Below are 12,025 nucleotides of genomic sequence, written 5' to 3' on the forward strand. Positions count from 1 at the left end.
GAGAGAGACAGCCAGCCAGCCAGCCCATATAGAGAGCATGAGCTGAAACAGATTTACACAATGATTTTCCATGTTGCTACCAACCTTGTTATATCTCCGAAATGAAACATTTGGTCACAAAAATATTGTTCTCACATGTTAGTGTTATTTATCACTGTAAAAGGAATTAGTTATGTTTCCATTAGGTGTAAGTTAGTGACTAAATGAGTAAAATGTGAAGGTCAAATAGGAAGGTTTTGTATACTGTGGTGGTATACCTGTAGATAATGCAGGCAGTCTTCTGACAGGTGGGACAGTTGTTGATGTCCTGGCCAGTTCTGTATGAGCAGCGCCTGACACAACAACAACAACAACAACAACAACAACAACAACAACAACAACAACATATCAGCATGAGGAGGAAAACACAGAAGAGCATCAATAGTACAACACCAAACACACACTTAAAGGCACACACACACACGCACACACGCACACACACAGGCAGGCAGAAAGAAAGACAGACAGACAGACAGACAGACAGACAGACAGACAGACAGACAGACAGACAGTGTGTGTCCTGTTGTTGGGAGTCTTGCTGTGCTGCTCAAAAATGAATGCTATATCTTCAATGATAATTTCGGTGGGATTCATTTGGTATTAGAGGAGGAGGAGTGAGTGAAAGAGTGAAAGAGAGGAGAGAGGGAAAATAAGAGAGGGGTGCAGTCTGGGGAGAGAGGGGAGAGATGGTGAATGATGACAGATTGAGAGCAGAGGGAGAGATGGTGAGTGATGACAGATTGACAGCAGAGGGAGAGATGGTGAGTGATGACAGATTGACAGCAGGGGGAGAGATGGTGAGTGATGACAGATTGACAGCAGAGGGAGAGATGGTGAATGATGACAGATTGACCGCAGAGGGAGAGATGGTGAAGGATGACAGATTGACAGCAGAGGGAGAGATGGTGAGTGATGACAGATTGAAAGCAGAGGGAGAGTTGGTGAGTGATGACAGATTGAGAGCAGAGGGAGAGATGGTGAGTGATGACAGATTGAGAGCAGAGGGAGAGATTTTGAGTGATGACAGATTGACAGCAGAGGGAGAAATGGTGAGTGATGGCAGATTGAGAGCAGAGGGAGAGATGGTGAGTGATGACAGATTGAGAGCAGAGGGAGAGATGGTGAGTGATGACAGATTGAGAGCAGAGGGAGAGATGGTGAGTGATGACAGATTGAGAGCAGAGGGAGAGATTTTGAGTGATGACAGATTGACAGCAGAGGGAGAAATGGTGAGTGATGACAGATTGAGAGCAGAGGGAGAGATGGTGAGTGATGACAGATTGAGAGCAGAGGGAGAGATTTTGACTGATGACAGATTTACAGCAGAGGGAGAGATAGTGAGTGATGACAGATTGAGAGGAGAGGGAGAGATGGTGAGTGATGACAGATTGACAGCAGAGGGAGAGATTTTGAGTGATGACAGATTGACAGCAGAGGGAGAAATGGTGAGTGATGACAGATTGAGAGCAGAGGGAGAGATGGTGAGTGATGACAGATTGAGAGCAGAAGGAGAGATGGTGAGTGATGACAGATTGACAGCAGAGGTAGAGATGGTGAGTGATGACAGATTGACAGCACACACATACATGCACACACTCACACACACATGCACACACTCAGAAACCCCTCCCTCCCTCCTCCCTCTCTCACCCTTCGCTGAGGGCCTTGCTCTTCTCCAGGTCTTGGATAACATTGAGGAGGACCTTGATCTTCTCCTGGTTGGAGAGCAGACTCTCCTCCACACTGTGGAGACGCCCGTGGAGGCCCCCTGACACACACCCTTGTAACCCTCTGGGTACCCCCGCCTGGACCCCCGCCTGTAGCCCCACCAGCCCCCCTGGAGCCCCGTTGCATTGTGGGGCCAGATTGGCAGCAGGGGGAGCATGGGCGTCTTTTAATGGAGCATGGGTTTTGGAGGCTTCTGATTTCATTGGCTGTGCTGGTGATGCTTTGGGGTGCAGGGAAGGGGTGAGGGGTGTTGGTTTGAGTTGGGTCTGAAGGACAGGGGGTGCTGGTTTTGTGTTCACCTGGGCAGGGTGGCAGGGTTTGGGGGAGTTTTTAGGTGGGAGAAGGGGTGCGGCCAAGGATTTTGTGCCTAGGAGGAGGACTGGGGTTGGCGGCTTGGTGGTGACTTGTGTAGATGAGTCTTGTGGAGAGTTTGGGTTGTCAGATGACGTCTCAGTGTTTCTGTCTGGAAAACACTGTGTAGCTGGAGAAGATGTTGTCTTCATGGCGTGTGACTGTGTGTCTGTTGTCTGTGTGTGTGTTTCTTTCTGATGTAACCTGGGTAACCTGGGTTCTGGGTCTGTTGTGTGGGTATGTGTGTGTTGTGTATCCTTAGTGTTGGGACATGGGATCACAGGTGCATCTTTCTCAGGCAGAGTGTGTATCCTTTGGGTTGCATGTGGAGAGGGCAATGTCTGAGTTTGTGTTTGAGTGTTCTTCACAGCTGTGTGTGGGGTTGGTGGTGTGTGTGTGTGTGAGTTCAGAACAGGGGAGTCTTTCCGGTTCTGGTTGGGGAGTACAGACTTTTTCCGGGGAGGAATCGGTAGAGTCTGGCTTTCTGTGATCTGATTTGCCGCTCGCCTGCGGCACGCTGTTGCCATGCAGATGGGTGGAGCCTGGGACTGTCTCCGCCCGCAGGTTCCACAGAGACGGGGCGACGATGATGTCATCATTCTACAGGGCCTTGGAGGCGTGGCATGAGAGCTCACAGACTGAGACAGACTCCCTGACCTCAGTCCAGGGCGAGACTTCTCCCCTCTAAGAGACTGGACCCTCCTCCTCTCTCTGATTGGCTCATTGCCCTCAGCACCCTCAGTGCAGACCCCGCCCACCACCTCAGGGGCGACCACACTCCCATTGGTGTATCGAGATGTCCATTTCCCGCTGGACCTATGGCCAGACTCCCTGGGATTGGCCCGTATGGCTTTGATCTGACAGTAGACTCCGCCCCCTGACCCCTGTGACCCCATGTCGTCCTTTGTCAGACTGTTGATGGCATTCTGACTCATCTCCTTGGAAATGGCAAATCCACTGCTGCCCCCAATGCTGCCTGAGTCACAAACAACCCCAGTCTCTGAGGACATTGTCGTTGCTGTGACGACATGGTTGTTGCCCCGTCCTGTCTCTGGGTGCTGCGTCCGTTTTGGCTGGCTGCGTTTGATTGATGGGAGGGTCCTAAGGCTGGGGGAGGTCTGCACCCCCACACTGCACAGCGGCCCCCATCGTCCCCCCGCCAGGGGCACCCCCAGCGCAGGCACCGGATTGGTCGGATCAGCCAACCTTCTGCCCATAGCCCCAGTCAATTGGCTCAGCCCCCAGAGGAGCTAGAAGGGGAGGAGGCACTCTGTGACATCCCAATGGGAGGAGGCAGTCTTATATCTGAGTGGAGAGATGAGTCACTGGTCTCTGTTTATCCAAGAGAAGAGTGTTGTTGAGAGAGAGATCTAGAGTTACAGTGGATTACTGTATTGTTGCTCATTGACCATAGAATCCATGGTTGTTCTGTCCCAGCTCTGCTTCTGTCACTGGTATGACGTCACCAATCAGTCTGACCATTGGTCGTCATGTCTCTGGTTTTTCATTTCTTGATTGGATGAGAGAAGAGGAGAGAAGAGGAGACGAGAGGAGAGAAGAGGAGAGGAGAGAAGAGGAGAGGAGAGGAGAGAAGAGAAGAGAAGAGAAGAGAAGAAGAGAAGAGAAGAGAAGAGAAGAGAAGAGGAGAGGAGAGAAGAGAAGAGAAGAGAAGAGGAGAGAAGAGGAGACGAGAGGAGAGAAGAGGAGAGAAGAGGAGAGGAGAGGAGAGAAGAGAAGAGAAGAGAAGAGAAGAGAAGAAGAGAAGAGAAGAGAAGAGAAGAGGAGAGAAGAGAAGAGAAGAGAAGAGAAGAGAAGAGGAGAGGAGAGGAGAGGAGAGAAGAGAAGAGAAGAGAAGAGAAGAAGAGAAGAAGAGAAGAAGAGAAGAGGAGAGGAGAGAAGAGGAGAGGAGAGGAGAGGAGAGGAGAGGAGAGGAGAGGAGAGGAGAGGAGAGGAGAGAAGAGAAGAGAAGAGAAGAGAAGAGAAGAGAAGAAGAGAAGAGGAGAAGAGAAGAGAAGAGAAGAGGAGAGGAGAGGAGAGGAGAGGAGAGGAGAGGAGAGGAGAGGAGAGGAGAGGAGAGGAGAGGAGAGGAGAGGAGAGGAGAGAAGAGACTGGTTTAGCTGAGACCACTATAGTACCATAACCGCTTTACTGGCTACCTGGCTGCAGACTGGATCTCTCCACTGCAGGTGGAAAACCCCCCCTGTGTCCCAAATGGCCCCCTATGCCATTTATAGTACACAACTGTTGTATTGCATCATATAGGGAATAGGGTGCCATTTGCGACACCACCTCCATACACAGACAGAATGTTCATGTTCAGATTTTTTCACATTGTTGCATGGATGTTAAGTGAAACCTAATCTGAAGATAATGTGAAAATGTTTAAGGTTAAGTTTAAGCATCAGCCAATTCAAATAATTGACGTAGTGTCAAGTGATAGAATGCTACTCTGTAGCTGGTCCCATCAGATAACCTGGCACATGTTAGCCCTATGCTAACCTCACCAGGTGACAGTGATTACTTCCTGTAAAAAAATTCATCAGCCTATCGAAGATCTTCAACCTTTTCTCCACAAGCATTTCTTAAAATAGGTCAACCTGGCCACCAGAGGGATGCATGTGAACATCCAAAGTCACTGTTTATCCATATCACCATGGCAACAGGTGTCCCATGACAGGAGGTGTAGGGGGTCAAGGGGCAGTGTGAAAGGCAGTCATGTGTCGACACATGTGTTTATGAGTTTTCATGACTGCGTGCATGTAAGGGCAGACTGTCTCTGAATGAGAGAAACGTTTTGAGAGAGATATTTTTACATCTCTGTCTGTCTGTCTGTCTGTCTGCCTGCGTGTCTGCGTGCGTGTGTGCGTGCGTGCGTGCGTGCGTGTGTGTGTGTGTGTGTGTGTGTTGATGGGAAGTTGAAGAGAATAGTTGAGAGAGAGGCCAGACTGAAAAAAAGAGAGCGGGGTGAGGTGGGGAAGAGATGTTGTGTAAAGTTAATCATTTAGACCTGTAACACCCCAGACACCTTTGAGCCTGCCTGCGGTCAGAGCATAATCAATAGACACAGAGAAGCTTCTCTTAAAGCATCGGCCACCACACTGAGACAGACAGAGAGATTCTGAACAGTTGACTGGTATTTAAAAGTTTTGAATATGTGTACATTCACTGAGGCACTGTGTGAGGACAGTGATGATCGGACGTAGTGTGTGTGTGTGTGACAGTGTTTGTTTCCTTGCTGTGGTTACAGTGGGCTGAAAGCTCCAGTGAATTGAGTCCCCTGTCACCTCAAGGTGAGCCTCATTTTTCACCCTTCGATTGGTGGCTGGTGTGCGTGTGTGTGTGTGAGGGCCGCTTTACTGCACAGTAATCAAGGACAGGACTATGTCGTCTCCAGGTCTCTGCTCAGACGGCTGCTCTGATGCAAAATGCAAGTCACATGGGTTCACTGCCCTTAGCCGTGGTATATTGGTCATATACCACACCCCCTCGGGCCTTATAGCTTAAATATTCCCAGTATGGAGATTATATCCAGAGGCAAAGATAATGCAGCTCTGATGTGTGTGTGTGTTTTCAGGATGCAGAATTGGGACAAGGAGAGGAAGTGGGGGAGAGGATTACTGTACTGTTCTCTTTCCAATTCATTAGCTTTGGGGTTAACAGCAGACACACACACCCTCTTTATGAGAAGAGCTAGTGAGGTGTACCAGTTTCCTCAGTATTCTTGTTTCTATTCAGACTGTGTTCTATTTATTTTGTTCTTTGTCTATTCTTGTTTTTCCACCTTTTCCTCCTCCCCCTCCTCTTCCTCCCTCCTCTTCCTCCTCCTCCTTTTCCTCCTCCTCCCTCCTCTTCCTCCTCACTCCTCTCCCTCTCCTCCTTCTCTTCCCCCTCCTCACTCCTCTTCCTCCTCCTTCTCCTCTTCCTCCTCTTCCTGCTCACTCCTCTTCCTCCTCCTCCTCCTTCTCCTCCTCCTTCTCCTCTTCCTCCTCCTCCCTCATCTTCCTACTCCCTCCCTTTCTTCCTCCAATTACTCCCTCTTTTATCTCTATCCTTTTTTCCTTTTTATCTCTAAATATTCTCCATTATATTTTTCTCTGTCTCTTCTCTCCCATCAATCACTGTCTCTCTCTTCTCTCCCATCACTCACTGTCGCTCTCTTCTCTCCTATCACTCACTGTCTGTCTCTCTTCTCTCCCATCAATCACTGTCTCTCTCTTCTCTCCCATCACTCACTATCGCTCTCTTCTCTCCCATCACTCACTGTCTGTCTCTCTTCTCTCCCATCAATCACTGTCTCTCTCTTCTCTCCCATCACTCACTATCTCCCTCTTCTCTCCCATCACTCACTGTCTCTCTCATCTCTCTCTTCTCTCCCATCACTCACTGTCTCTCTCTTCTCTCCCATCAATCACTGTCTCTCTCTTATCTCCCATCACTCATTGTCTCTCTCTTCTCTCCCATCAATCACTGTCTCTCTCATCACTCACTGTCTCTCTCTTCTCTCCCATCACTCACTGTCTCTCTCTTCTCGCCCATCAATCACTGTCTCTCTCTTCTCTCCCATCACTCACTGTCTCTCTTCTCTCCCATCAATCACTGTCTCTCTCTTCTCTTCCATCACTCACTGTCTCTCTCTTCTCTCCCATCAATCACTGTCTCTCTCTTCTCTCCCATCAATCACTGTCTCTCTCTTCTCTCCCATCAATCACTGTCTCTCTCTTCTCTCAAATCACTCACTGTCTGTCTCTTCTCTCCCATCACTCACTGGCTCTCTCTTCTCTCCCATCACTCACTGTCGCTCTCTTCTCTCCCATCACTCACTGTCTGTCTCTCTTCTCTCCCATAACTCACTGTCTGTCTCTCTTCTCTCCCATCACTCACTGTCTGTCTCTCTTCTCTCCCATCACTCACTGTCTGTCTCTTCTCTCTCATCACTCACTGTCTCTCTCTTCTCTCCCATCACTCACTGTCTCTCTCTTCTGTCCCATCAATCACTGTCTCTCTCTCTTCTCTCCCATCACTCACTGTCTCTCTCTTCTCTCCCATCAATCACTGTCTCTCTCTCTCTTCTCTCCCATCACTGACTGTCTCTCTCTTCTCTCCCATCAATCACTGTCTCTCTCATCAATCACTGTCTGTCTCTCTTCTCTCCCATCACTCACTGTCTCTCTCTTCTCTCCCATCACTCACTGTCTGTCTCTTCTCTCCCATCCTTGGCTGAGTCATACCAAAGACTGTACAAATAGGACCTGCTGGGCTCCCGAGTGGCGCAGCGGTCTAAGGCACTGCATTTCACTGCAAGAAGGGGCACTGCAGTCCCTGGTTCAAATCCAGGCTGCATCACATCCAGCCATGATTGGGAGTCCCATAGGGCGGCCGGGGTGGGCCGTCATTGTAAATAAGAATATGTTCTTAACTGACTTGACTAGTTAAATAAATGTTAAATAAAGAAGAATGATAGTAAGTGCATCTCTGCTTGTCTAGTGTTAAGGAGAAAGATTGCGTCCTGTCCAGGGGGTGTACTTGTCCATCCAGCTGCCTCATGCTACAGAAACAGGAGATCGACTAACGTCCTGTCCAGGAGGTGTACTTGTCCATCCAGCTGCCTCATGCTACAGAAACAGGAGATAGACTAACGTCCTGTCCAGGGGGTGTACTTGTCCATCCAGCTGCCTCATGCTACAGAAACAGGAGATAGACTAACGTCCTGTCCAGGGGGTGTACTTGTCCATCCAGCTGCCTCATGCTACAGAAACAGGAGATAGACTAACGTCCTGTCCAGGGGGTGTACTTGTCCATCCAGCTGCCTCATGCTACAGAAACAGGAGATAGACTAACGTCCTGTCCAGGGGGTGTACTTGTCCATCCAGCTGCCTCATGCTACAGAAACAGGAGATAGACTAACGTCCTGTCCAGGGGGTGTACTTGTCCATCCAGCTGCCTCATGCTACAGAAACAGGAGATAGACTAACGTCCTGTCCAGGGGGTGTACTTGTCCATCCAGCTGCCTCATGCTACAGAAACAGGAGATAGACTAACGTCCTGTACTTGCCCATCCTAACCGCCATCGATAAAATACAGTAATGTGTAGCTGTCTTCATCGACCTGGCCAAGGCTTTCGACTCTGTCAATCACAATATTCTTATCGGCAGACTCAGTAGCCTCGGTTTTTCTAATGACTGCCTTGCCTGGTTCACCAACTACTTTGCAGATTGAGTTCAGTGTGTCAAATCGGAGGGCATGTTGTCTGGTCCTCCGGCAGTCTCTATGGGGGTGCCACAGGGTTCAATTCTTGGGCCGACTCTTTTCGCTGTATATATCAATGATGTTGCTCTTGCTGCGGGCGATTCCCTGATCCACCTCTACGCAGACGACACCATTCTGTATACTTCTGGCCCTTCCTTGGACACTGTTCTATCTAACCTCCAAACGAGCTTCAATGCCATAAAACACTCATTCTGTGGCCTCCAACTGCTCTTAAACGCTAGTAAAACCAAATGCATGCTTTCAACGGTTCGCTGCCTGCACCCGCACGCCCGACTAGCATCACCACCCTGGATGGTTCCGACCTAGAATATGTGGACATCTATAAGTACCTAGGTGTCTGGCTAGACTGTAAACTCTCCTTCCAGACTCATATCAAACATCTCCAATCTAAAATCAAATCAAGAGCCGGCTTTCTATTCCGCAACAAAGCCTCCTTCAATCACGCCGCCAAACTTACCCTAGTAAAACTGACTATCCTACCGATCCTCAACTTTGGCGATGTCATCTACAAAATAGCTTCCAATAAACTGGATGCAGTTTATCACAGTGGCATCCGTTTTGTTACTAAAGCACCTTTTACCACCCACCACTGCGACCTGTATGCTCTAGTCGGCTGGCCCTCGCTACATATTCGTCGCCAGACCCACTGGCTCCAGGTCATCTACAAGTCCATGCTAGGTAAAGCTCCGCCTTATCTCAGTTCACTGGTCACGATGGCAACACCCACCGTCTATTTATATTTCTCTCTGTCATCGCTATCTCATTAGCCCTTTGTCTTTTTCTCTCTGTTATCCCTATATAATTACCCCCTGTCTATTGCTGTCATCGCTATATCATTAGCCCCCTGTCTTTGTCTCATTCATCCCTATATCATTATCCCACTGTCTTTGTCTCTGTCATCCCTATATCATTATCCCCCTGTCTCTCTGTCATCGCTATATCATTATCCCCCTGTCTCTCTCTCATCCCTATATCATTATCCCCCTGTCTCTCTCTGTCATCCCTATATCATTATCCCCCTGTCTCTCTCTCATCCCTATATCATTATCCCCTGTCTCTCTCTCATCCCCATGTCTCTCTCTGTCATCCCTACATCATTATCCCCCTGTCTCTCTCTCATCCCTATATCATTATCCACCTGTCTCTCTCTCATCCCTATATCATTAACCCCCTGTCTTTGTCTCTGTCATCCCTATATCATTATCCCCCTGTCTCTCTCTCATCCCTATATCATTATCCCCATGTCTCTCTCTCATCCCTATATCATTATCCCCTGTCTCTCTCTGTCATCCCTATATCATTATCCCCCTGTCTCTCAAGCCCCCTGTCTATTTCACTCTGTCATCCCTACATCATTAGCCCCCTATCTCTCTCTTCAATCCCTATATTATTATCCCACTGTCTATTTGTCTCCGTCATCCCTATAACATTAGCCCCCTGTCTTTATCTCTGTCATCCCTATATCATTATCCCTCTGTCTCTCTCTCATCCCTATATCATTAGCCCCCAGTCTATTTGTCTCCGTCATCCCTATAACATTAGCCCCCTGTCTTTATCTCTGTCATCACTATATCATTATCCCACTCTCTTTGTCTCTGTCATCGCTATATCATTATCCCACTGTCTCTCTGTCATCCCTACATCATTAGCCCCCTGTCTCTCTCTCATCCCTACATCATCATCCCACTGTCTCTCTGTCATCCCTATATCATCATCCCACTGTCTCTCTGTCATCCCTTTATCATTATCATCCTGTCACTCTCTCATCCCTATATCATTATCCCCCTGTCTCTCTCTGTCATCCCTATATCATTATCCCCCTGTCTCTCTCTCATCCCTATATCATTATCCCCTGTCTCTCTCTCATCCCCATGTCTCTCTCTGTCATCCCTATATCATTATCCACCTGTCTCTCTCATCCCTATATCATTATCCCCCTGTCTCTCTCTCATCCCTATATCATTATCCCCCTGTCTCTCTCTGTCATCCCTATATCATTATCCCCCTGTCTCTCTCTCATCCCTATATCATTATCCCCCTGTCTCTCTCTCATCCCTATATCATTATCCCCCTGTCTCTCTCTGTCATCCCTATATCATTATCCCCCTGTCTCTCTCTCATCCCTATATCATTATCCCATGTCTCTCTCTCATCCCCATGTCTCTCTCTGTCATCCCTACATCATTATCCCCCTGTCTCTCTCTCATCCCTATATCATTATCCCCCTGTCTCTCTCTCATCCCTATATCATTATCGCCATGTCTCTCTCTCATCCCTATATCATTATCCCCTGTCTCTCTCTGTCATCCCTATATCATTATCCCCCTGTCTCTCAAGCCCCCTGTCTATTTCACTCTGTCATCCCTACATCATTAGCCCCCTATCTCTCTCTTTCATCCCTATATTATTATCCCACTGTCTATTTGTCTCCGTCATCCCTATAACATTAGCCCCCTGTCTTTATCTCTGTCATCCCTATATCATTATCCCTCTGTCTCTCTCTCATCCCTATATCATTAGCCCCCAGTCTATTTGTCTCCGTCATCCCTATAACATTAGCCCCCTGTCTTTATCTCTGTCATCCCTATATCATTATCCCACTCTCTTTGTCTCTGTCATCGCTATATCATTATCCCACTGTCTCTCTGTCATCCCTACATCATTAGCCCCCTGTCTCTCTCTCATCCCTACATCATCATCCCACTGTCTCTCTGTCATCCCTATATCATCATCCCACTGTCTCTCTGTCATCCCTTTATCATTATCATCCTGTCACTCTCTCATCCCTATATCATTATCCACCCTGTCTCGCTGTTATCGCTATATCATTATCCCCCTGTCTCTCTCTCATCCCTATATCATTATCCCCCTGTCTCTCTCTGTCATCCCTATATCATTATCCCCCTGTCTCTCTATCATCCCTATATCATTATCCCCTGTCTCTCTCTCATCCCCATGTCTCTCTCTGTCATCCCTACATCATTATCCCCCTGTCTCTCTCTCATCCCTATATCATTATCCACCTGTCTCTCTCTCATCCCTATATCATTAACCCCCTGTCTTTGTCTCTGTCATCCCTATATCATTATCCCACTCTCTTTGTCTCTGTCATCCCTATATCATTATTCCCCTGTCTCTCTGTCATCGCTATATCATTATCCCCCTGTCTCTCTCTCATCGCTATATCATTATCCACCTGTCTCTCTCATCCCTATATCATTATACCCCTGTCTCTCTCATCCCTATATCATTAGCCCCCAGTCTATTTGTCTCCGTCATCCCTATATCATTAGCCCCCTGTCTTTATCTCTGTCATCCCTATATCATTATCCCACTCTCTTTGTCTCTGTCATCGCGATATCATCATCCCACTGTCTCTCTGTCATCCCTACATCATTATCCCCCTGTTACTCTCTCATCCATATATCATTAGCCCCCTGTCTTTGTCTCTGTCATCCCTATATCATTATCCACCTGTCTCTCTCTCATCCCTATATCATCATCCCACTGTCTCTCTGTCAGTCCTATATCATCGTCCACTGTCTCTGTCAACCCCCCTGTCCTTCTTTCTTTTATTTCTGTCTGATAATCAGTGTGTCTGTGGCCCTGCCTCTCTGTCACTGGCCTGATAAAACACACA

The 12,025-nt window shown here is 48.1% G+C and overlaps 2 protein-coding genes across 3 annotated transcripts in view; one reads left to right on the plus strand and one right to left on the minus strand.

The window, feature by feature from the left end:
* Positions 1-3,427, minus strand: part of LOC139390450 (mucin-4-like) — a 13,943-nt gene extending 10,516 nt beyond the window's left edge. Inside the window, exons 1-2 of the mRNA XM_071137578.1 lie at positions 1,690-3,427; positions 258-332 (exon numbers count right to left, since the gene is read on the minus strand). Coding sequence (XP_070993679.1) covers positions 258-332; positions 1,690-3,335 — 1,721 coding nt within the window. The 5' untranslated portion in view covers positions 3,336-3,427. The remainder of the gene's footprint in view (positions 1-257; positions 333-1,689) is intronic.
* Positions 1-12,025, plus strand: part of LOC139391188 (dedicator of cytokinesis protein 2-like) — a 140,919-nt gene that overhangs the window by 86,129 nt on the left and 42,765 nt on the right. The window lies entirely within an intron of this gene.

The sequence above is a fragment of the Oncorhynchus clarkii genome, chromosome 31 (assembly GCF_045791955.1).
Source record: "Oncorhynchus clarkii lewisi isolate Uvic-CL-2024 chromosome 31, UVic_Ocla_1.0, whole genome shotgun sequence".
NCBI lineage: Eukaryota > Metazoa > Chordata > Actinopteri > Salmoniformes > Salmonidae > Oncorhynchus > Oncorhynchus clarkii.